Source organism: Myodes glareolus, chromosome 3, assembly GCF_982192425.1.
Source record: "Myodes glareolus chromosome 3, mMyoGla1.1, whole genome shotgun sequence".
In the NCBI taxonomy this organism is placed as follows: Eukaryota; Metazoa; Chordata; class Mammalia; order Rodentia; family Cricetidae; genus Myodes; species Myodes glareolus.
The window spans coordinates 88,839,214-88,865,931 of record NC_142028.1 but is presented as its reverse complement, the minus strand read 5'-3'; the positions used below and the strand labels follow the sequence as shown (position 1 = coordinate 88,865,931).

At 43.0% G+C, this 26,718-nt stretch overlaps 1 protein-coding gene across 32 annotated transcripts in view; it reads left to right on the top strand.

Moving 5' to 3' along the window:
* The window catches only part of Sgip1 (SH3GL interacting endocytic adaptor 1), a 197,482-nt gene that overhangs the window by 151,357 nt on the left and 19,407 nt on the right, over window positions 1-26,718 (top strand). For 12 of the 32 annotated variants that reach the window (XM_087904780.1, XM_087904783.1, XM_087904782.1 and 9 more), the window contains 4 exons: window positions 2,321-2,445; window positions 3,542-3,668; window positions 8,715-8,780; window positions 9,709-9,768. In XM_087904780.1, coding sequence (XP_087760906.1) covers window positions 2,321-2,445; window positions 3,542-3,668; window positions 8,715-8,780; window positions 9,709-9,768 — 378 coding nt within the window. The remainder of the gene's footprint in view (window positions 1-2,320; window positions 2,446-3,541; window positions 3,669-8,714; window positions 8,781-9,708; window positions 9,769-26,718) is intronic. The other 20 variants (XM_085686316.2, XM_087904793.1, XM_087904794.1 and 17 more) reach the window with 3 other exon arrangements.

The window sequence follows — 26,718 nt, the reverse complement described above, 5'->3', positions numbered from 1 at the left end:
GTCTATAAAGGAAAAGGAAAATAACTCACTCTTCAGCTAATAGCATGATTCTTTTACTTTTGACTGTACCTGCATCCCAAGGCAGCTGTTGGCACCCTCCTTGGTATCAATTGCTTTGTGTTATACAGCATCCTGGTGTTATGCAAATTCAGAAGCACGTTCAGTTTGGGTTGTTATCAGTACCTTTGTGTGGTAGCGCAGTCTAACTTTCTGAGACACAAATAGGAGTTTCAGAGAGGTCAAGTTCCCACTCACAGCTGAGAAAGGGGCATTGGGAGCAAAATTCAGTCTTTCACCCAGTCGTATTGCCCTGGAGACCGTCCTCAGTGCAAGCGTTACTGGAAGAGGGGTTTTGAATCTCTCTTCTAAAGCTGGTGTTTGCCTGAGCTCAATTCAGAGCATAATAGGTGCATGAGCGAACATTTTGGAACACTCCTACAGCAAGATAGTCCTGAAGCTGAATGGAGCACCCCTGTGACCGCTCCAAAAAAATCCCATGAAACTTTCCTGACAAAACTGAACTGTGTAATAATATATTTCCTATCTCTATATTTACATGTCTGTCTTCTAAAAGTATGCTGGGCATAACATCTACTTCATACTCCAAAGAATCTTTGTAGTGGGCCTGTCAATCATACTTTGTTTTTAAAAGAGAACCTTAACCAAATACTACGGACATTTAGATTACAAAAGACGTACACATGCTGGAATAAAAACAGATTGTATACAAGGTGTGGCAGTCCATAGTCTATCTGAAGCTTCAGGGGATGTATATGCTTTGGGCTTCGCAAACCATCTGTGCTCTGTGATCACAGACATGCCACTAAAAGAATGTCCATCTTCACTGAGGTTCAGACAGGGTCTACTCTCAAGACTAAGCATGAGGATGATGCCACACAGGGAAAGTACTAACATAGATCCTGGCTCAGTAAAACAATGTGAGAATAGAATGAAAGAAATACAGTTAGTTGGTACTAACAGAGGCAAGTGAGGGTATCAGGGAGGGGCAGTAACGGCGTCTTCACACTTAGGAGGTACAAACAGTGTCGGGATCCACTCAAGATTTCATTCTTTAAACAAGAGAAGCCAAGTGCGCCTTCAGAGACTCTCTTAAGATGATAAATGGTTCTGAGATGGGTTTTACCCTTCAGAGTCAAAGTTCTCTTGAGAATCTCAAAATCTGGACTAAAGTGCTGGTCTTGGACTCTAGTGGTCTCGATTTTGTGTTTTGGTGTGTAAAGAAAGTAGTTTGCGGGGTGGGGATGGCTGGGTATAAAGGCAGCTGGTAAGATGGGGGGTGTGGAGGTGGCAGGGTGTGCAGGAACTGGTAGGATGGGGAATGTGGAAGTGGGGACATGTGGGGATAGTGAGTAGGGGAAGGGGTGTTCAGAGGCAGCTGGAGGAGGGTTGTGGAGGCGGGGAGGGGGGTTTCTGAAGTGTGATTTTTCCAGCCTGCTGTTTCTAAGCAAGTGAAAAAGGGCTGCCTGGACATGGATTTCGCCTCCTAAGGTTTGGGGCCAGGTAGTTATGCATCCCGGACTTATGACTGAAGACAGACAGGTCCCTGAGCACTGAGCTCAGTGTGCATGCCAGCCTCTGTGTACCATCTGTGTTCCATATGCTTGTCATGGGCAGCCAGAAAAGTAAATCCAAGGAGCTTTTGCAAAACCACCAAAGAGACCATCAGTAACAAACTCTACTTTAGCAGGCTCCCAAGGACACTCCTTTTGAAACCCTTGCTGTGTTTCTGCCATAAAGACCCAACACGCAAAGGCCTCCTGGCCTATAGTGCTGGCCTTTGCTTACACTGCCTATTCGAGATAGGAACGAAGTCGGTACTCCTGGGTTGACATACAGTCAACAGCATTATTCCCTGTGTTTAAAAAATATTAACATAGAACAAGCATTCATCTTCCTTCAAGTTTTAACTTTCATCTCCATCTTGGACATAAATCCTGGACATAAATTCAAAATAAACAAACAAAATGTATTTAAGTCCCATGTGTACATTGTCAAAATGAACCACCCCTACTGCCCGGCCAAGAGTCCCCTGAATTCATCTTCCATCAAGGATTTACCTTTCATTGGATGTCACATGACAGCAAGGTGATAGCTTCAGCTTCTGCCATAAACCATAGTTCAGCTGAGTACCTTTTTTTCTTTATTGAAAGAAAAAGAAAACGCTCTGTGCAAATGGAGGCTTAGGTAAAGCCGCTGCAAAGAAAAAGAAAAATTCGCATCTGTGTCAGGCATTGCTTGGCGCTGACACATTCCAGACACCCGTGTTTCCCGCTGCCCCTAAGACCAGCCTGTTTTCCAGGTGCATCGTCTCCTGCGCGGCCAGCCACCCCCTTAGTTCCCTGCAGTACCACGCCACCTCCGCCTCCTCCTCGGCCTCCATCCCGGCCAAAGCTACCGCCAGGAAAACCTGGAGTCGGCGATGTGGTATGTCTCTCCCTGCCTTAGCACGCTCAGAATAAGATCCCCAAGTCCCCTAATATGGGCCATCTCGACTTCAGGTCTAAGTATCACAGCGCAAGTGACCATCACAGGGGCAGCTGAAAAAAAAAAAGTCGCTGTGATGTGAGGATGCCTTTCCACCTTCAGATTTCCCCCAGCTTTCAAGCTAACGTCTAAAAATGGTAGGAAGAAAAACTCTGGCTTCTGACCCCAGAAGCCAGATAAATCAGCAGCAGAGGGGCTGGAGAGATGGCTCAGAGGTTAAGAGCACTGATAGTTCTTTCAGAGGTCCTGAGTTCAATTCCCAGCAACCACATGGTGGTTCACAACCATCTGTAATAAAATCTGGTGCCCTCTTCTGGCCTGCAGGCATACATGCAGATAGAACACTGTATACAAAATAATTAAATAAATCTTTAAAAAAAAAATCAGCAGCAAAAATCCAGCGATACAAATACAGAGAGTGGTGACCTCCAAGTGGACTCCTAGTCCTTCCTTGAATTTTATTGTAAGATTGCGGTGTGGGAATAGTTTTCTCAGTGGGTCAATTCAGAGGCATGTAGCAGAAGTAAATCTCAGTGACCCTTGTTCAACGGCCACTGAATAAATGTCTTCATAACACTCAGGTTCTGTCTTGAAACCTCCCTGTGGAGGCAAACAACAGTGTCTTTCCTGGGAGGCGTGAAAATGACCGGTCTAAGCCGGAGTGCCTCCTGAGCCCACGAGCTGTGGTTTATGGCTGCTCTTACTCCAGCATACTGGCTGTGTTTTAAGTGCAGGCCAGTTCCAGGAAATGGTACCATGGCCATCAAGAACCTGAGGTTTCATATCCGGGGCTGAGGGCCAAGAAAGGTGAGGAAACCAAAGCTGGCGAGATGGCTCAGCCGTGTAGGCCCTTGCTACCAAAATCTGATTTCAACCTCTGTGGCCCATCTAGTAGAAAGCCATCATTTGACTCTCCTGTGCACTTCATGGCATGTACACACACGTACGCAAAGTAAATAAAATGTAATAGATGTTTGAAAATGCCGAACCAGCGCATCATGGCTGTGTCTAACCTTCATCTTTCTTCCCCCTGCAGGCCAGACCCTTTAGCCCACCCATCCACTCTTCCAGTCCTCCTCCGATAGCTCCCTTAGCCCGGGCTGAGAGCACCTCTTCAATATCGTCGACCAATTCCTTGAGCGCAGCTACCACTCCCACCGTTGGTAAAATGCTCTCTCTCTTTTGATGTGTCTGTGGCTGTTGACTGGCTACCCTTTACGATCTGAGCTTCCCGGCCCTGTTTCTAGTCATAACTGTGTCTGCTGTATGTTTGCTATGATCACCTGGTTCTTCTCTTGAAAGCACTTTCTCAGCTAAGGAGGCCACACTCTAGCCGTACAAAGTCACTGTCTCCAGAATGGGGAAACATGTGTGTCTTGTAGGGATCTTCTTATACTGTCCCATACAGTGTAAGAAGTCACCAAGGAAGGTGCTAATATTTGGATATTTCTTGTAACAAAAAGCATTCTCCTTTGAGAGAAAAATGTTTAGATCAGAAATATTTTTTTAAAAAAAAATGGGATGTTCAGTGTTTTGAAACTTTCAGTTTTTCATCAGTTTTGGTTGTCTGAGGTTGACAAATATAGGCACTGGCATTGAGATACGTGAGAATCTTTTTAACCTTTATTTTTCTAATGCTTTTCTATCCTATGTGGTCCATTTTGCCTGGAGGGGGAAAGAAGCCCTTTTCAGCAGATGCCCCTGTACCTCTCTGTGCACCCTGTGGTGAAAGTGCAGGGTCCAGAATGGCCACTCAGAGGGTGGCTCGCCACCATCACCTCCTCCCATCCTCAACCACTGCCTCTCTCTGTCCTTTACTGCATGCTGCCTGACCTGCAACGTCCCCGGCACACTTGCCCTGTATCACCTCAGGCCCCCATTCTCCCATGCTGTAAACCAGCTGGCCCATTCTGCACTGCTTGGGAGAATCAGTCACTCGGCTCCATCAGTTCTGGCTACCATTTGTGGAAGAGAGCACACCACAGAATCACCCACCTGAGAAGTAGCTTGAAAAAAATCCAAAAGCTCTCCTAGAAAACAATGGCCCATTTTATCCAGAACAAGAGAAGCTGTGCCTGTAAGAACCATAAAGGGAACTTTCTAGCTTTGTCATATATTCTATAATTTAAGCCAGGTCATCCTCCTCCTCCTCCTCCTCCTTCTTGTCTTGTTCTTCTTGTTCTTCTTCTTGTTCTCCTTGTTCTTGTTCTTCTTATTCTTCTTCTTCTTCTTCTTTTTCTTCTTTTCTCTCTCTCTCTCTCTCTCTCTCTCTCTCTCTCTCTCACACACACACACACACACACACACACACACACACCTTCAATTTGGGTTAAGTTAATAAACTGAAAATGTAGCCCCTTTCCCAATTTCATGTGATTTTTTTTTCTTTTGGTTTTTCAAGACAGTCACATGTACCTCCAGCTCATGTAACTTCTTAATAGACAGAGTTTTAACATTGCTGATATAGCCATTTCTGTTCTTTTTCTGTATTGATTAGAATAATTTGAGACTTCCTGGTTTTCAGTACATTTAATGTTAGCTCATTCCTCTCTGATTTTTTTTTGATGTTTCATAATAGCTAGCCCTTTTCACCCTCTGTCTCTTTAATCTCCTTGATTTGGGTAGTCACTTGTTCAAATTGTGTGCTAGTGTTAAGCTTTCTCAAGATCATTTATTCCACACACTCCGTTTGATTTGCTTTGTTGGATGAAGAAGGAGATGTGTAACTGGAGGTTTCTCTCCCACTAGCCAGTTCCCAAGTTAACCACTCTGAGGCTTAATATTAATTACAAACTGTTTGACCTATTAGCCAGGCTTATTAATGGCTAGCTCTTACAATTTAAATTAACCCATTTTTATTAATCTATATTTTACCACGAGGCTCGTGGCTTGTTACTTCACATATTGCTTCCCTGGTAGCTGCTGGCATCTCCCAAACTCTACCTTCTTTCCCCCTATATTTGTTTGGATTTTCCACCTGGCTCTATTCTTCCTGGCTATTGGCTAAATCAGCTTCTTTATTAACCAATGACAATAAAACATGCTTATAAGATACAGAAGGACATCTCACAGCAGGGCTGTCACTCAAAAAGTGACAACACCGTGCCTCAGATGGGCCATCCAGCACGTTCTTTCAGCTCGCTGTGACTCAAGGAGAAAACTGAACACACAGGGAACCTCCAATTACAACCAGAAACATTGAGCCTCATCATTCCTAGTGTGTGTTCTTTCAAGATGAACCACAGAGGACTTGAAAAAGATAGATCCCTATAGGAAGCTGATCATAATGCCTCCTGCAGAGGAGCACCCCCATCTGCTCCGTTAGATTCTGTTGCTTTGGTTTGGGCCACTGAAGCCCTCACCACCTGATCCTTATTCTGGTCTGCTTCTGGTCACATGACCACCATTTCTCTCTGAAGTCACTCTGCTTCTGCATGACCAGCCGGCCTTATGTGTTGTTGTCTCTGCTTTTCTCCAAATGCTCTGCCTTGCCTAAAATGGCAACTCACCGTAACCAAGTGGACTGGGGAAGGCTGGAAATTCCCAGCACGCTCTCTCCCACCTCCACAAGACTTTCTTGCCGTTTCCTGTGCCTTTTGTGTTGTTCTCGGAGCAATTCCATGGGAACTGATGAGCCAATCGCAAAGTCATACACGAACTAAAACTTTTAAAGCAAATCTGTGCCACATGTAGCAGCGCACCTCGTGAGGCCGAGGCAGGGTGGATCACAAGCTCCTGGGCTACATAGACCCTCTCTTCAAACATCAAATAACAGCAAGTCAAAACTCTCTACACAGTGATAAAGAACCTTAAGTATGAATAGCTTCACAAGAGTTGAGATTATAGAGAACCCAACACAGCATGAGAAAATAGAAATTTCTATGTATCCCTACCCTCAAATAATGAAGAGTTCTCATATAGCTATATACTTTTTTAACTTAAGAATTCCTCAAATATATTTTTTAACTTAAGAATTCCTCATTTTTTTTTAAAGAACGCCATGATTTTGTAGATGGCAAAGAAAGACGAAAGTTTCCACATACGTCAGGGTACACTTTTTTTTTTCTTTTTCCCATCCTGACCGTGCTACCCTCTAATTCTAGAACGCTGAGAACATGAGAAGATGCACATCTAGAACAAAGGGAACAAACACAGTGACGGCTTTTGTGCTAGAGCATGCCCCCAGGACCTGCGCTGTGCAGTTCAGGGGAGGGAGAAATCTATCGCCACTAACGGAGCACAGAAAGTGCTTGAAGCCCTAAGAATCAGATGGGGGGTAGCAGAAGAGATAACGGGGGCCTTATCTCTCCTTGCAAGCCCCCACTTTACTACTTGCTTTGTATCTCAGTGGCCGTGAGAAGTCTCATGTTTCTTTGTTTATTTGTTTGTTTGGATGATGGCAAGGCAGGCGGTTTGGCTTCCCTGTTAGCTACAGTCCTTCCCTGGTGATTGTGCATCCTGATTTGCATCTTTCATGTGGCAGGAATCTGTAGCAAGTGAAAAGCAACCATCTTCAGGTAACAAAGTTAGTGTCAGATGGACATTAATGTTTCCTTCGGTCCATAGCTTGAGTCCAAGTGGCTCGTTCTAAAGCAGCGCAACATGCAATATTCCCTCCAATGTGGGTAGCAATTCTAAATTCTATTAACTTTCGGGGGGCGGGCAGATTATATGCATGCTATAATTTGTGAAAGGTCTGTATCTACTATGCCCATTCAATGGAACACTAAATTATTATTACTGAATTATTCCGCCTCCAAGAAAGCTGTAAGTACAGTTACATACTGACAAATAACATCCAGAACCTGGGGCTGGAGAGATGACTAAGTTGGTTAAGAGCACTGGCTGCATTTGATTCCCAGTATCGGCATGGCATCTGTAAACCTTGTTCCGGGGAATCCAGCACCCCTCTTCTGGCCTTTGAGGACACCAGCACGTGTGCACAAACATACATGGCAAGCAAAACACCCAATCATATGAAAATATATTGATTAACGAGTTGATTAATTTGTTTAGAAGTGCCTGTTGCTCCTCCAGAGGGCCCAAGTTTAGTAGTAAGCAAACTCAGTTCATCAGGTGCTGCATAACTATAATATCAACTCCAGGGAACCCAGTGCCCTCTTCCAGCACTGACATGCTCCCCCACAGTGCACAGACTCACACACATACACACTCATATGCATACTCATACATACACAGACAGACAGAAACACACACACACACACACACTTTTTTCCTTCAATCTGAGAATATAAATAACTGAAAAAGGGAAGTTTCCCTGTCATATACCCTAAGCCTAGCCATCAGGTTGTTAGAATGACTTCCAAAGCATCTGTTTATGAAACATTTATTGGATCCTAAGTTCAGTCCTTAACTTCTTTACTATGAGGATAGGTTTCTCCAGCACTCATTTTATTTGATTATCTATTAATCTATTATCTATTAAGGTTGTGGAGCATTATTTTTTAATCACCCAGAGTAAAAAACAGTTTTATGTATTTGTTGTTTGGTGAGGAGACAGAGTAAAGATCAGAAATAGTTAAGGCTTGGTGTCTCTGCTCATAAAGCTGTGGCCCAGTTTCCAAAGATCAACATCTTAGCCACAGCTGGAGCCATGGTCAAAGATATTAGTATGATCCCACTGTTCAAGATCAGTGATCTTTCTCAAAGGCAGGTACAAGTTCGTTAAAATGACACCATGCCTGCGGGAACCCTGGATTTATACTGTTGTTTTGTGGACCGGTTAAAAGCTAACTCCTTTCTTCCTGGGGGAATATATATGCCGAGTGATCTCATTGAACTGTCATGGCTATGCTGGGGTTCGTGTTGATGGACATATGTCTGGCCTCTTGAGAACTGCATTGGAGTGAAGTATTCTCACATAAGAAAAGCTGAACCTTTCACGGTTCCCTAAGGAGGTGGGGGGGGGGGGGGTCTAACTCCTTCTCTGTAACTGATTCCCACCACACTGACAGATGCTAAACCCTGACTCTTTTTTTTTCATTTTGGTTCAGTTTCTCCTCATAGAATCACCTCAAATAAGCTCATCACTTCCCATATCTTCACCTGAGTCCCAGTGTCTTCAATCCTTTCCTTTTTTCCGTGAAAAATCATTTTCGCCTCGGTCAGTAAACTGTGCTTCTCGGCTTCATTTGGAATTTGTATGTGTGCTTTTGTTTTCCATGCGTTTACGTTTCTTTGGTTTGTAGTGTCGGAAGATGATGTTTTTTATGACAAACTGCCCTCGTTTGAAAGGCGCTGTGACACGCCTGCAGGTACGGTGCTAGCCGAGCGGTATCTAGATTCGTAGAGTTTTTCGAAATCCAAGCCATTTTCCATCTGAATGCTCGAAGCTTCACGGACATGCTCCTCACCTCATGAGTCCCTGTGCCTCTCAGATGCACTCAGGACATGTCCCGTCCATCGTGAGACTCATGCCCCTGAACCGATTTTAAGTGGACGTACTTATAAAGCAGCAGGTTGCATGACAGTTTCTCAGAGAAAAGGCTCCGAGCAGGTGAGAATGTCATTGCTGTGTGAAGTTCAGAGGGAGAAATCCTTTGAGGGCCCAGAATCTGTTGGCGGCTTTCTAATGTAAAACTTGCTGAAGCACCATTGGAAATCTTTCTTCTCTTTGGTACAGATGTAAAGGGTGTGTTGTGGCTGGACGCCTCAGGTGACGCCAGCAGGGGGATGGGAGATCACTGACGTCGTCTGTGAACTTTAAATTGATATGCAATGCCATGCTGTTGTCACTGAAAAGCTAAGCAAATGTTGCTTATAAACCTCAACCCCAGGTTGTGCCAATAAGCAAGGGGGTGGCCTTGAAGACAAAAAGGATACAGCAATTGCTGAATGACAGTTTTGCCCAAATTAATGCAGTTAAACTATGCTAACACCCCTGCATGGCCAGGAAGACATCTGCTCCATGCATACAAGTGCCTAGCCTCAAGCTACCTCCACGCGTGTCCATCCCTTCAGTCTCCATTAGCTTGGATTCTGCCTTGTTTGCTCAATTAAAACAGAAACAAAACGAAAGACTCCAAGACTCCCAGGCTTCCCTGTTTCCTGCACGCTAACGGCATGCAGTGCCTCTGCCCTTCCCCGTAGTGAGATTAATGACCTGCTCTGTGACTCACATCGTGTCCTTCTCTCTCCCTCTCCTTAACCTTCCCCATCCCGCTTCAACTCCTGGCCAAACAGAGAATGAACAGCCTTCCCTCGTTTGGTTTGACAGAGGAAAGTTTTATTTGACTTTTGAAGGTAAGTAGTGCATAGCATACCAGATTCTAATTTCTAGTCTCCTCTTCCTTCGCTGTTTTTATTCTCGTTGAAAAAAAATTCCCAGCCTTCCTCAAACTTCTGGGGTTTGCTTTCTCCATTAAAAAATGCTATGGCTACTTGGAAAGCATCACGTACTAAAGAAAGCATTTCATGAATTTGGTTGGTATGTGTTCTCCAATTTTTCACGTGGAACAAACTAAAGTTGATTTGCAGAAAACATTGGTTGCTTAATTATTGATGACAAACTAAAAGCGGAATGAAACAGAACCTTCTTTGGCTAAGGAACTTGACTCTGTCAACCAGGCTCTTGCCTAATCCTTTTGCAAGTGTGTTGTGGCAAACTTGAGCACATTTGGGATTGGGATTACGTTTAGCCTAATTTAGGAAGCCTGACATTCCAGAGAGAGAATCCAGTCCTGTGCACTGTAAATGTGTGTGCCTGCGTGTGGAAATGCTCCATGGGGGGTGGGGGTGAGGGTCAGAGAAACAGGAGAAGAGGCAAGGAACGTGAGGGAAAGGTTTGCTCTGCTTCCCCGGGAACTGCAACCGTAATGACTGCAGTAAAATGGGCAACTACTGTTGAATTTGCCATTCCAGAAGGTTAAGAGAAAGGCGTAAAAATAATATCCATGTTTTAGGCTCGATATTTGGCATTTGTTATATTCTCCAGTAAGGGTTAACACTCTTCTGTTCTGTGTGTAACTTCTAACTCATCTTCACAGGCCCCACATCTGATTAAATGGCACACTTAAACTACCAGTGGAAGAGGGGAATTAAGTACTTTACCTAATCAGTCATTTTATGCATAGATATTTATCATATGAGGTCTCATATTGTACAATTTTAAGTAGTGAAATTTATTCCAGGGTCAAAAGGTATATATAAAAATGACACACACACACACATGCACACAAACACGAGAGTTTTGTGTTTGTGTGCATGTGTGGGCGCGTGTGATTTTCTCTCCCTAGAATTAAATACCAATATTGAACTTGTCTTTGTGTTTCAAGACAACAGAAACTTGAGTGTGTGTTTTAAAAATCAGAATGGCTGAAATATAAAACAGTATGAAATATAGCAGCAAAATTCACCCAACAGTGAATTTTCCTAATGCTTGCACAGGTGCAGAAAACATGGTCTGACCTCAAGCCTTTCTGAAGTCCTGGAGTCTTTTCCTGGTATGACATAAAACAGATACTAGGTGGTTCTCCTGGGAGGATGCCTTTTCCCACATGACTTTATCACCTGAGAACGTTAGTTTAGTAATAAGAAATATGCTAAGGCCACAAACTTTTGACTGCCTAAATTTTCTCTTCCAATCAGCAGAAATGAAAGGGTCCAGGTGAGACTTCTGGACCGTTTCACTCCTGTAATCCCAACATGCCAAGCCTAATGCTCTTGAAGCCAGTCAGGGCTAGTACCAAGCTCCATGCTGGAGAGAACCTATCCAAAACCATCCAGACAAAATACATCCAGGCTGCTTCTTACTGATGGGTGCCTCCGTAGAGCATCAGAAGCTGCTGCTTCGGGGTGGGCTGGAAGTCCTAAAGCACAACCCAAACCTGTACCTGCCAAGACTCTAAGTCTGGTTCAATAGCAAAGTCTGCACTCAGCTAAGCAAGCCAGGAAATGAATGAACGTAATAGCGCATCATAGGTATAGAGCAGTCTGGGGTGTCTTTACCTGGGGAAACCTGAAAAGTTTGCAAAAACTGTCCTCTTTTGTCCTGATAGAATGATGTAGAAATGTCTGCATTGTAGAACTCCTTGAGACTATGGCCTCACCTCACCGTTTGTGCTCCAAATGGACAGCCATTCAATGCCTTCTGTTGAATAGCATCCTAACAGAGTCTCTAGGACGCTCATGTGAATTCACTCTTATTCTTACTAATTATTCTTTTCTTCAGTACTTCATCCAGAGAGCAAAGAGCATGAAGTTCCTCATGTCCAGATCTTCACTTGTTCTAAGCAGCTTTTCCTTTATTTACTGACTTCTGAACAATGTTTTCTGTAGTGTTTATAGCTTCATTGTTCATTTTCTGTTCTTCATAATGGTTAGGATCTTATAGTCACTCAGCCAACATTTAAGGGATCTTATAGTCACTCAGCCAACATTTAAGACATTGACCAGTCCATCAAATAACCAATGAACATTGATAAGTAAATTGCGTTTGAAATGACATGAAGTACCTCACACTTACTAACAAATGGGGTACCAAACCTTAGATCAGGGTCCTAAATTACAAGACTCCCAATGTTCTAAAGATATCTTTTGTAAGTATTTTATTTAAAAAATTAATATGTTTTACATTGGGCTTATTAGGGACATGATTCAAAAGCTAGTGACTTTTTTGTGGTTTGGATTTTTTGAGACAGAGTTTCTCTTTTCTGAGACAAGGTTTCTTGCTAGTGACTTTTTAAATCAACCAGAAGAAAATCCTGGGGTTGAGACAGGATTCGGCTCATAAAGACTTACCACACAAGTATGAGAACCTAAGAGTCACCCCAAAACCTAGGTATCACAGTTCACACTGTAATCCCAGCACTATGGAGGCGGAAATAGGAGGATCTAAGGACTCACTGGCCAGCCAGTCTTGCAAAATGGCGAGCTCCAGGTACAGAAAAGACCCTACCTCTAAAGTAAGGTGCAGAGCAATTGAGGAAGATGCCCACCATTGACCACTAGCCATGTGAATGCACACCCATACACATGTGCACACACCTGCATGGACACTCACGTGCACATGAGTGCACACACACACACACACCATACACACAGTATGTCTGCCTTCAGCATCAAGCATCCTCAGGTGGAAGGGAATGATATTTCCGTGACAAATCGGGGTGCCTAATAGATATTTCAATTCCATCGTGCCTTTTAATGTCAAAATGTCTCCAAAAACATACTGCCTCCCTCCCTGGATGACTTCTTAGACTACAAAACCATTTTGCATCTGGAAAATCAAACAACAGCAAAACCCTTGGTACCCTAAGTTTCCCTGTGTCTTGGACCATCTCAGTCACCTGGGTCACATATCCTCTGTGACCCTGCATACCGCTCTTCCTGTTGGCGTGGCATCTTCAGCACCCCTTCCCTACATGTTCAGCCTCTCTGTTAAACTCATTTCCCTAACTGCACCCCAGCTCTCTTCAAGGACCCACATTTCTCAGAAGCTGTCTCCACAGAACGTTCTTCGCTTTCCTGGGGCCATGTGCCATGTGAGAGCCAGCTTTAAATTCTCACGGCTCTGCTCTACCCGTCAAAACCTCCTGCCTCTAGACAACACTCATCGATCATCTATCTAATCGTTCCACCAGCTTCCCTCCTTATTACCATTGATCACTGACCTCCAGGCCTCCCTCTGCATTGATCTATAGACGCGAAGTACCAGCAACTTCCTTTTAATCACGCTCACTTTCAAGCACCCTCCCTCACAGGTTCTTTGGGGATGACTCATTCAACTCATGGTCTCTAGGGAATCTCAGGCTGCCTCGGCCTCCACTTGTTTCCTCGGCTCTACTCAGAACCAGCGCTTTGGAATCAGTGCCTACACACAGGCTTCACCCAGCTTAGCTATGTCATAACTAAAGCCTGCTGTGCGGCTTACATACTAGAAACTGGTAAGCGATGATTCTCTCAGTCAACAACATCTATTGAGGGCTGTGCTGGCCGCTCCACACTAGCAACGGAAACAAAAATATCCCTGTGGCCACAGAGCTTACGTTCTAGCATGCAGGGTTAAAAACGGAGAAATAAGCAGCATGTATAGTGTGGAGATGGTAATGAGTTCTATAAGAAAGATAAAACTTGGTGGAGACTGGCGCACACTGGGAGACGCGAGGCAATAAATAGTGAGTACGGTAGACTTGAGCACTCTACACAAGTCACTGCTGAAGAAACTGAGATTTGGGTGATAGCCCTCCAGAGCCTTACAGCCAGGCAGCGGAGAGTTTTAAAACCATGTGGAAGACACCCTGCCTCACTCCCTCAGCCCGCTGTAGACATAGTCTCATCTTCAGGGCGGAGTTTTCTCTCCCCCTCAGCCCTCTGACTCTGTCATTCCTAGACACAGCTTCTCTGGGCCTCACTGAAACCTCCCTCCCACCCTTCCCACTCTGACTCCACCCACCAGGCCAGTCATCCAGTCAGGTTCTTTTCTATATCCTGATTAGACCCCAGAGAGTAAAAATATATTTCTGGAAGGATTTTGGTCATCTCTGAAGTAAAAGACTTTCTTTTCTCTCTGGACTTATGTTGACTCTGTGAAAAGGTATGCTAAATGTCTGACGACTGTAAGCAGGCTTTTTAATGTTCCGAATTTCATGTAGCTAACTCTCAGCGCTTTCTCTCTCTCTCTCTCTCTCTCTCTCTCTCTCTCTCTCTCTCTCTCTCTCTCTCTCTCTCTCTCCTGCCTATCTGTCTGTCTCTGTCTCTCTCGTGGTTCTAGGGATTGAACTTATATCTTCACATCCACTAGGCAAGTGATCTGTCGTTGAGCTACACCCCAACCTCACTCTCTTTTGTTTGCCCTGATTTGTAATAAGAACCTCTAAGAGTTCGGGAAGGCTGATTAACTCACTTGGAAGTCATTAAAGAAAGGAAAATTGAAAGGTGTGGACAGTGTTCTGGGAAATAATTGCCTTGCTTAATTCCCAGTGTTCTCCAGGTGGGAGGGGCCCTCTGATTGTGCCACTTAACTCAGGCCCTTTTCCATCAATAACACATTAAGGTTAACGAGTACTTGCTCTGAAAACCTCACTACATCAAGCTATCGGGCAGGTGAAACAATGCAGGAGCATGAAAAGTAGCAATTCAAGTCCCGTCTTCATTCAAAATAAAATCTCAATCTTCGTCCTTCTGAGATTGTGTTGACTGTGCCATGCATACGAATTGTACAATCTTTTCAAATAATAATAGAAGCCCACAAAGCATTTGTTTCTTTGTTTCAACACACTAAATCTGTTTAAAAGATTAAAGTGCAATTGAAATCTGCAAAACGTGCTACCAGGGAAATCTGCTGAGTATTTAGTTCCTGTTTTCTCCCCATAGTCAACTAGTTGCCTGGGTCTAGAAATCCCTCAGCATGAGCGTGTGGATGTTTGGATGTTTGCTTGGTTTCCTGGTCTTTGGAGGCATCATGTTTACTGGAACACGGACATGCTGCAGACAGAATGGCAGACAGAATGGCTGGTCAGCAGGGTGTGTCCTGTTCATCTTGTTTGAATAAGATGTCCAGGCCCAATGTGTATGAGGGCTCCTTGGCAGGACATGAAGGTCCAGAACTCATGTCAGAATCTCTCTGACTAAATAGTTGTGGAAAAGATTAATGAGTGGTAGCTTCTATACCAGTCAGGCCTATCTGGATAGTGAAATAGTGAGTTATTTATTACTATTATTATTATTATTATTATTATTACCATCATCACCATCATCATCATATCTAGGTACTCCTGCCTTTTCCGGTAATGGAGCTTCAGGACTTAGTGGGTAACCCATATCACAGCTCACTTCTGAGCTAAGACTCCTGTATCACAGCTCAGGTTGTTCACGCCACCTGTGGGGGCGCTCTTACCATTCACATCTCGAACAGTGACCAGAGGTGCAGGAATTTGGATGCCTTCTGCAAGACAACACAACGTCGGGAACTAAATCCTTTCACAAGGGAATTATTGTGAAGTCATAGGGGTGATGCTTCCAGCAACCCTGCAAAACCTCCCCAGCTTGAGCAACTAATGTCACTTAGTCTTTATTTTATAAACTTCAAAATGCAAAAGATAAACAGTTTGGTTTAAGAAAAACCAAATAAAATTGACCTCTTTTTTTTTTGGCTTATTAAAGTACTATATCACCTGAAAAAGATTTCAATGATTCAGACTTTGAGATTACCTTCAAACTGGGTGAGAAGAATTAAGAGAAGTGACCAAATCTGGTGCTTTTCTTCTAATTGATCTGTTAGTTCTTTAGTGGTAGGTAAGCCAGGGTCTTCTTGTCTCCATCACGTTCAGTCCCATGGTGTGCTTTCCTCCTTTGAGGACCATGATGGTCCCAAGTGCAGGACCCTGGACTGTGTCGTGCTCCAAAGAAACGGAGCCCAAGCCTGCAATTGGAAATACGCCGAAGGCAAAGGAGACCTCAGCTCTATGGCAGACTGAAACTTTCATCCCTCAGAGAGGAGACGGACCTGAGTGGGCACCACTCGTCACTCTTGCCTGGGTGCAGAAGTCAACTGTAGGGTAGGATGAGCACAAACCCATAAGCCCCAGACGAAGGGTTCCTTAAAACCTGAAGCTTGAGTGAAACACTTCCCTAGGGCAGAAAGAAACAGCCCATGATTAACAGATCAAAAAAGCTAAAGGTTCGCTAACGTGCTTCTTGCCTCCATGGCTCTCCTTGGACGTAAGTCCCTCTGGACAATCCGACAAAATGGTGTCTGCCTTCTAGAAATGCACAGACAACAGGAATGCAGCACTTCCCCTAAGGCATATTGTGCCAAATGCATGGGGAACTACAAAACTCTAGAAAAGCACAGGGATTAACTGGGACGAATCTGGAACATCTTGGAGGGCAAGGGGCTTGCCCCAGCTGACATTGTAGAACCAGGATTCAGAAAGCCAAGTGTTCTAGTTTGTAAGAGTAACTTGAGCCAAAGTGGAATGAGGAACACCTTGCTTGTACTCGGCGCTGATAAACCCTGGGTGAGTGACGAATGTCTGAGGAGATGGGCCAAGTAAATCAAGGCCATATTCTAAAGTGCTTTGCACGCTTGGGGGAGGAATTTGAAATGCAAGCCCTGGGCAAGGTGAATTTTAAGGATTTATTGAGGGGAGAGGTGGTCTGAGCATCTTTGATATTTACACCTAGAATCATGGAGAAGTCAGTAGATTGTCTAGTCCGGGAAACAGAAATGAATTGATTTGATGCTTCTTCGAAGATCTCAAAAAAACACCATTTAAGCAGCAACATTCTGTCCCTAATCGGATAGGGCAAGGAGGGAAAGTTGACTCCACCTTCAAACATAAGGGACCTTTGACAGTCACATCCCTGGCCCTACATAGGCTTATTTGTTCTCAGAAGTTAAGCAGGGTCTGACCTGTTTAATACTTGGATGGGAGGTCCAGGGAGAAGTCTGTTGTTAATCAGGAGGAAGAAATCGCCAACGGTGATATGATCAGCAAGACGGACTGAGGTTCCTGTGCACCATCCAAGAAGAATAAGCCCGGGAGGAAATGAACTGTGAAACTGGAAGCAAGCCGGGCAGCGGTGGCGCACACCTTTAACCCTAGGACTTGGGAGGCAGAGGCAAGTGGATCTCTGTGAGTTCGAGGCTAACCTGGTCTACAGAGCAAGTTCCAGGACAGGCACCAAAGCTACACAGAGAAACCCTGTTTTGAACTAGCCTCCTCCCCACAAAAAAAAAAAAAAAAAATCTAGGGAAGTCTGTTGAGAATGAAAGGCGCTGCATCCACGTACAGGAAGTTTTAGCTTTGGGGTATGCCTGCACTCAGCAGTCACAGTGGAAGTTGTTCCATTGTATTTTTTTTTTAACCAGTGATTAATTTGAATGGGCCACTCAACAACTATGTTTTTGTAGAAACTATTTAAGGGCCTAGATGCCTTGCCGTCTTCTCTGCTATTTTTCATACCTGTGGCAATGTCTGTCAGGTGGACGCAGTGACATTCATACTCGTGGCAATGTCTGTCAAATGGACACAGTGACACTCATACCCGTGGCACTGTCTGTCTGATGGATGCGGTGACAGTCATACATGTGACAATGTCTGTCGGATGGACACAGTAACACTCATACTCGTGGCACTGTCTGTCAGGTGGACGCAGTGACATTCATACCCGTGGCACTGTCTGTCGGATGGACACAGTGACACTCATACCCGTGGCAATGTCTGTCGGACAGACGCAGTGACATTCCAAGTGCAACAGCTTGACCACTAGAAAGGAAAGCTGCAGAAGACAAACACCAGCTTCTCAATGGCTGTCATGAGAAATACAAGTGCGCATGGTGATTATGGGCTGTTCCTTCCTCTTCCATCCTGCTGTCCCTCGACACCTTCAGCAGCACTCTCTCTCGAATGTGTATCCTTTCTGTTTTATCATCTTACTTTGTTTCTGCTTTTCCTCTCTTCTGACTCTCACACATGAAAAATCCAAGTTGTGCATGAGACTGGGAATGTTTATATTTGTTTGCCCACAGCAAATAAAAATGAAATGATTCACAGAAGCCTTAAAAATAATTGGGTATCAAATTGTGTACTTCTTTCTTTATTGTAAGAGAGCTATTTTTATATAATACTTCATTTTTCTTTTCCATGTAGCGGGAACTCTTGAGAAAGAAATTAAGTCCATTACCTACCCCATAATAATCTTAAGATTATAAAAGTCATGTTTAAGGAATTGACTGTCCAAAAAGGTTGTCAATAATTTAGAATTTGGCTAACATACTCTTTAAGATAGATTCAGCATGTAAATGCCTCTAGCTTGTTCACAATTTTGTCCGTGGACGGAGTCAGGATTCTCTTCCATGTTTTATGTAGATTCTCAAAGTTAATTATCATGGCTATGTTTATGCAGAGATTTGTCATGTTTAATAACTGTAATAGGAAGGCATCTGGTAGGGAAAGCAATGATGGAGTTTGTAGAACTTGGTTTCTGTACCTTACATCTGTTACCAACATGGTAATACCTGTGCTCATTCAGCCAGTGCTTATTTACTGGGTGCCTGCTGGGTGCGCAGGTACTGTGACAGCTATTGAGCTACAGTAGTCAGTAGCAAAAGTGTGTTCCTGCCTTCACAGTGCACAGAATTCTGACGTCGAATGGACATTGCCACTAACATGTAAAGAATATTGTTATGAAGGAGGCAGTGTGCCTTGGAGGTGCCCGTCAGTGTCCTAGCCTGTTTCCTCCACTAACCTAAGAGGGCAGTCGAGGAAATGGGAGTGATTTAAATCTAGAGAATCGACTTTGAATACTGTTAATTATTGCTGTGTTTGCATTCTGATATGTAGTCATATACCGTAGGTAGATGTTGCTGTAACTAAGTTGGCTTTATCCTAAATATTAGAAAGGAAAACCCCATTGATTTATATCAGTGTATTCCATAATACGTATTTACATATGCATATGTACAATTATAAATATAAGGGAGAAATGAAGTAGATGTATTTCATATGTGAAAGAGGTGTGTGTGTGTGTGTGTGTGTGTGTGTGTGTGTGTGTATGTGTATGCGTATGCTGTTTAAATTCTGTAATAACCCTTCAGGGTTGGAACTACCACCTCAGCACAATGTGCTATAGCCTAAGTCTTGCAGTCCTTTTCTGGAAACTGAATAATGACAGCACCTTTCACAGGATGCTGTAGTCAGGATCAAAGTCCAGCCATGAGTTCACTGTTAGTGCGAAGCATTCAGTAAATCCTGGCTTTTATTACTATTGTCCAACCTCACATGTCCCTGGCTTGTGACATGGCTGTCTCTGTGTCACCCTTGCTTGCTCTCACGAAGTTTCTAGCATCTCAGTCTCCTACATAAATCATTCCACAACATGATCTGCCTTGAGTTGCTACCTGGCTTCCCTTCCCATATGCAACAATACATGGGAATTATCCCTTGTACACAATGTCACCTTCCTCTGCAGCCACCTCCACCAGAACCAGTTCTTAAAGCTGCCTTGAGACTAATACTCTAGCTGGTGGTGCACTCTCAGGTTAAAACTCCTGAAAGACATGCAAGAAAACAGCTTGCATCTTGTTAGTTTGTAAATTGTGACTTTTTAGCAGATTTGACAAGTAATTACCAACCTCCCCAAAAGAAAATGAAAGAATTGTAGGAAACTGTAGGAAACCACTTCCCTCTTAATGACCCTGAGCCTGCTTCAGATAATGGCAGGCCAATAATAGCTTTTATTGTTGCTATGAGTCTTTTAGGAAGGGCTGACCGCAGTTTAAGGACTGGGGGTATGCCTCAGCCGTTGACTGCATGTCTCGCACGTCTGAGGCACAGCACTACAAAAGAAAAGGGGAGAAAAACCTTCTTTATGACCCTCTAGCTGCCCTAGAAGTGACATTAATAAGTGGAGAAGGGACACTAGGGATATGAAGAGATGTCGAGGTTTTGAAAATCTTCCCTTTCAAATCCTTCCATGTATCTGGGCTTTAGGTACATTTAACTAGCATTACCTCCAAGCTAACTTCAGACTGTTGGTTATGAATGGTCCATTCAAAAGGTAAAGTAAAACACAAGCATAATTATTCTTTATAATACTTATTAACATAAATGTTTTAAGATACGGGAAAGATAGTCATAACCATAGGCATGTACTAACAGTTATGCACTAATTAATTAAGCGCAAAATTTCTTTGACACCTCAATATAAGGCTGTTAGAATTTCATCACTGTGCATGTGGCAGGCATCTCTGCATAGGCTCTCAGTGAATGGGACATGGGGTGGAACTGTTTTCCAGTTCTGCTGCCTGCTTAGGAGAGTCACCAGGACACAGGAAACACAGAAGGAGCGGGGCTACTCCTCTTGTTGTCAGGCAATAGTTAGACAGGTACTGTGTGTCTTCACAGTTATGTCTCTTTGTCTGATGTTCGGCATGAAGATCCCAAACCTTTGTTTACCTAAACGCTAAGGGAGAAGCTTGAAACACGCCTCTGGTAACACACAAAGGTTACTCTGGGGAAGTGTGGCAGGGAGCAGGGCAGGAGTCATCTCTGAAGGATGTTTCCATGAAGTTGTGCTTTGAGAGGCTATTAGTAATGGTTCCTCGTATCTATAAACTGCTTTTCTTGAGCACGGCTTATTGCCAATGAAACTGGCCATTCAAACAGTGGCCTTTCAGGGATTCCACCAGGTCCAGACAGCTCTCTTCCTTATTTTCGCTCCGAGTCAGTCCCATTGGGAAAATAACCTTCAGTGGTGCTCAAAATTGCCTGCATCCATTTCTGAATTGTCAGGAACCATGCAGGAAATACAAATTAGAAATGCAGAGGTGTCAGTGTACAATTCCCAAATAGTTCCCATTGTGTTTATGCATCGCTCATGGGCACTATAGAAAACTTGGAGAAGCAAACACGTAAGCAAAGTGAAGTCGTCTGTGATCTAATGACCACGGTCGTCATTATCACATTGCTGCGCTTTAGTTCTGACACTTTCCATGCGAGCGCCTGGGCATCCGCGGCTTGTGTATGTGATCCAACCCTGCATGACTCTGTGCCCTCCCTCCTCTTGGAACGCATCCTCTGGGCCCTTACAAAGCACTTGAAAATAACTCAGAGTTTGCTTTCTTGTGATCATTATATTGACTTAAACACTTTACTTACACGAACTAAAAATTTCACCCAAAAATTGCACTTTTCAGAGACTGATACAGGCAACATTTTTAAAATTTTGTTGGAAACTCTTGGAAAAACAGTGATTTGGTTTTGTTAAACATATTTATAATCTTGACCTTTTATGATTTTTTGCATAGTTTAATTTTACTATATATTAAAAACTCCAGGATTTTACCTATTTTTATTTTTCCAAATTTATTTCTAAGTTTCTGCAAAACAAACAGCTTCCCTGAAAACCAGTCAGAAGTTTTTGAACGTTAGCGTTTTAATACCTGGGCATTATTTCCATAATAAATTTGGGAATTTATTTGGGAATTGTGTATCAGTCAGCCTGTCTGTCCCACCTTTCAAAATTATGGGATTTAAATTCCCAAGACAGGCACAGCCACATACAGAGCTCGTCTTCCCCGGCAATAATTCCTCACATTCCTACTACATCAAAGCAGAACATTTATTTTTCTTTTCTAAGCATTTTCGAGGGAAATGAAATCCCAATGTAGTAAAATTCAATCAGACACATTAAGGGAAATTAATTTTAGCAACTCAGCTGAAGAGCTATGAGAGACCTTGTAACTTCTCTCTGCGGTCCCATCCCCACTTCCAGGCAATGATAGTGAGGACAAGTGTTCTGTGGGAAGGTTCCGCTTGTTTTGTTTTTTTTTTTTCAGTTACAAGATGCATACTGTTAAAATGTTTAAACAGGTATGTTTTTGACACTAAGAAAAATATTACATAAATTTTTAAGCAAGTTTAATATACTATAGCTCTGTAAACCTCCCAATAGCCTTTAAACTGGTTGTATTTAGTGACTACATCCATGTACACATACATAGAAACCTAACCCTTCTTCCACAAATAACAGCAGTTCATTACAAAGAATATACCCAGAATCATATTTACACTAAAAAAAAGCAGGGAAGCAACAATTTTAAAAGTAAACACAATGTGACTAAGCCAAACCTACCACCATTTTTTAGGAGAAAAATATAACTCCCATCAGAACGCAGATGCGGTCCCCCATGACAGGCTTGGTGTCTCTCCCTATTCACTGTGGTGGTCGTAAACCACTTCCAAATGGAGGCCAAAAACGTCATTAAATAACAATAAAAATTCTTGATTTTTTACTTTCCTTTGATACTTGATTTAAAAAAACAATCTATCACATCTTATGACAGAGTTTAAATTGGCGTTTTATTTAGAAAGGGCATGGCAGTTTGGTTGTGAAGTGTATCCCCTTCCCAAGCTTGGCTTATTTCATAGCATCCTCAGAATTTGTATCTACTACTAACCCCTCACCCTAGGAATTCAGCCCAGAGCAATCCTGACCATTGCATGTTATTAGTCTTCAAGTTCAAGTTCACCCCAAACCCCCATCATTCTTTCAGTGTTTTGCTTCCGCTCTGGAGAAACCATGAATGAAATAATCTAACTGGACAAGTTCTGATGGCATCCCCTTGCTGTCTCTCCAGCAATATATACAATCATTTTAATGGTTTTGTAGTGTATAATGCCCACACACACCTGTCCTTTATTAACGTCTGTTGAGGTTGCTGCCTTTCTCCAACACTGTGCAGTCAGTAGCTCTAAATCTTAGGTACTTGTCTTCTCCTGTTAGGCACTGAGTCTTTCTGTTTCTTCCGTATGCTGGACCATTCCCTGCTGCCTCTTAGCTAGGTCTAAGGGTCATTTGCCTCCAACCTGAAGCAGGCCTGGTGGGATGACCATTGTCCTTTCCCCTCATGCCATTGAATGACGTAGAATCTGTTTTATCACCTATGACATGATGGTACTTACCCTGCAAATGTGTTGTGAGGATAAGACTAGGTCATTAGCCAGCAATATCGTTCAAAAGACAAGGGCCATCCTCACATCTAGAGGCTCTGGTTTTGATCCCCTGTACTGTCTACAGTAGAGTGGGGGCTGAGATACACAGACCTGTAATCCCAGACACCCCAGAGGTGGAAACTTAAAGGATTATTAATCCAAATCCATCCTCCATGTCAGCCACCTTGAGGCCCACCTAGGCTAAATTAATGCCATCTCAAAGAGTCAGTCACTATACTGAGCCTGTTTACCCCTTCAAAGCATATGAAAAGCATAAATTTATGTTGGCATTTGGAATTAGAAGTTATTGAATGGCAGATCTAAGAGCTACAACAAACATTGCACTACCTTGTGCGCTAATCATAATATAGTGATTGTAGTATTGAATGCTTCTCTCCTTTCATGCATTGCTTCATTGGAATTTTAGTTACTATTTTATCCCCTCTATGGTAAATTCCACAAAGGAAGGCCCATGCCTTGTGCATTCTTGTGCATCTCTCAGTTTCCAGCACAACAATAATTTCAGACATTCACATTTGAATGAAAGGTCTTGATTATTCCAACTATCTGTCTGTTCATTTTAATAAAGCAAGCATGCACTCAAACAACTTTTATAGCCCCTTTGTCATACAAATACTACACCAAGCAACTCGAACCAATACACTGGGCACCTACTAATCTATGCCAAGGTAACCATGTATGCATAGAAACAGTCAAAATAAAACCAACTGAGGGATGAAAGGATTCTGAAAATTCCCGTTATACCGAAACCTCCAAACCTCCCTTATCTTCTACCTAAAAGTCTATTCTGATTCCAAGACTGAATCTGTTCAATAGTCTGGACCAACGTTCACAATGATAACAACCATGGCCAGCAAAAGCACGAAGCTCTTCAAGTGTGTACCATATTGAAAGCTTCAAAAATACAGTGCAAGTTGTTAGTGTACTATTGATATTGATGCTGTTCTGAAGATGAGGAAACTGAGTCCCAGAGAAATCGGATACCTTGTCTCTAGTGGAAACCAAGTCTTCATACCCAGGTGCTAGGACTGTGGAGCCCAGGCCTCCTCTTAATCTCCTGATCACTCAGCAGTTCATCTTGCGGTCAGCTAAGTTTTTCATTGTGCTGCGGCTGTTCGCTCTTATTGTGCACACTAGAGCTTAGTTTTTCATTTGTTTGCGTCTTATATTTACATATTTGTATCTCTACCTCTATCTTGTGCACAGCAGAGTCTCTGGATGTACGACAGATGCTCAGCCCTCCAGTAAAGGGACACTATTTACAGGGCATCTGTACTCTGTTAAAAAGTTATTCTCAGGGGCTGGGGAGGTGGCTCAGCGGTTGAGAGCACCAACTGCTCTTCCAGAGGATCCTGGTTCAATTCCCAGCACCCACATGGCAACTCACAACTGTTTGTAACTCCAAGACCTGACACTCTCACACAGACATACGCACAGGCAAAACACCAATGCACATTAAATAAATAAATATATGTATAATAAAAAAAGAAAGTTATTCTCATGGTAACAACCTTAAATATCTACAAACTACCTAATACTATAGGACAGAAAGCCGAGAGTGCATTGTCTGCCCCGCTTCTAAGGGAAGTACAGTTAGCTGACTGCTCTGTGGCCACAACGCTAGTCTCTTGCAGATTTTTTATCTTAAAAACTCTGATCCCAGTCAGGTGGTGGTGGCACACACCTTTAATCCCAGCACTTGGGAGGCAGAGGCAGGCCGATCTCTGTGAGTTTGAGGCCAGCCTGATCTACAAGAGCTAGTTCCAGGACAGGTTCCAAGAAACAGAGAAACCCTGTCTTAAAAAAAAATCTGATCCCTTGAGTCATAGAAAATAGCATTTCAGATAGTTTTTCAAGTTTCAAAGCCCTTCTTCATTCTCTCAGGCCATGCTTGGACACGCTCCCCGTCACTGGCATTACCCTAGTTCTAGTCAGTAGTCTCTCTAAACAAAGACCCTGAGCTGTTATTGGAGACACAGAAACATTCACTGGTGACCAACCACACTGAGCAAACCTCCAGGTGATATACCCTGGTCCTCTTCACCATTAAAAATGATCTTCAATTAGTTTGGTTGTACAACTCTAAAAGAACATTTTTTTTTTATCTTCGGAAATCATGAAAAGGGAAAAGGTCAAATAATATACAGATAAATTTAGATTAGCAACTAGAAATGGCCTAATGTTTGACAAAGGTTTGTACGTAGCTGGTGGAAACGATATATGAACCAGACTGTAGTGACAAAAAATATGTAAAATATAAAGTAAAATGCAAAATGCTCTATTCATTGCAAAGTACAACCCTATGAGGGAATTAGAATTGTACATTGTAGATCTGTTAAGGTAAAAGGGTTTTCTGTAAATATTTATCTCATGTGTTTCTGCTTTCATGGCCTTGTTGATTAAATCCACAGGGATAATTACTGCCTCTAGTGGTCAGTACATGACACAGCAAGGGCAGAAAATGTCGGGGGCAGTGAGAGAGAGAGAGAGGGAGGGAGGGAGGGAGGGAGAGAGAGAGAGAGAGAGAGAGAGAGAGAGAGAGAGAGAGAGAGAGAGAGAGAGAGAGAGAGAGAGCCCTAAATTAGAGTTTACTACTGAAGTGTTCCATGCTCCCTCATTAGCTATAGCACAAAGCACACTCTAGACAAAAGGCAGTAAAACCACCATTTCTAACGATATGCATTAATATAGCCCAAACTACCTGAGATCTTCAGAACCCAACCACAGAAAATCAAATAACTAATTCCCCCAGTTGATTTTATTTTTACATATATGCATCTACTGAGCTAGTTTTTTTTTTCAAAATCACAATTGTTTGACTAATTTATTTCAAGGTTTTGTTTTGTTTTGGATTTTGAGACAGGTTCAGTGTGTAACCAGGCTGCCCACAACTTGCTGTCCTCCTGGTTTAGCCTCCCGGATGGTAGTGATGTTAGTATTGTAGTATGCACCAGATTGTTTGGCAATTTTCAGTCTTAATATGTAGGAATTTCTTAATTACTTTTATTGGTTTTTTTTTTCCTCAGTCATTTCAGGTTAGTATCCCAAACTTTTTAAAAAATTCTTGAGCACATCAAAAAGCCTGTCTTATCCGGATTACCTCCATCATGTCTTAATTCCAATAATCATCACCAAAATAGCTAATTTGGTGCTGTTACGGATCAAATTATATGTTATCCTTCTTTTTAACTCTCAGAATAGGCCTACAGAATGCTTATGATTGTACCATTACCACCAAAAATAGTTTAGGCAAGCATCAGAGAAAGACGCCATACCAGGCTGAATGCCAGTTCCCGTTGACCCAGTGCCAACCCCCATTCTCGCAGCCACTACCCAGTGTCATGTTCTAAATGTCTGAATCTGTTCTAATCCCTGCCCTGATACCACCTTCATCAGCACCACCACCCCTCATAATTCTGATAATAAATGTCTCGTCTGTGGACAGAGCCCTGGACCACTTAGTAGAGAGTTCTTTCTCAGTAAACATTAACCGTTGATTCAGGCTCATGCATTGTCTGACTCATGTAGGAGCCAGTTCACTTTAAAAGACCACTAGCTACATAAACCACACCACTTTATTCACGAAATATCATGTCTATTAAAATGTTTGGCAGTTTCGAAAAATAAAGTGCCCATGATATTCTCTTTATCTGCCAACGTCTGCATTCCTCATCAATTTTATTTTCTTTTTAAGGCATGCCCTTGGGCTGGAGAGAGAGCTCAGTAGGCAAAG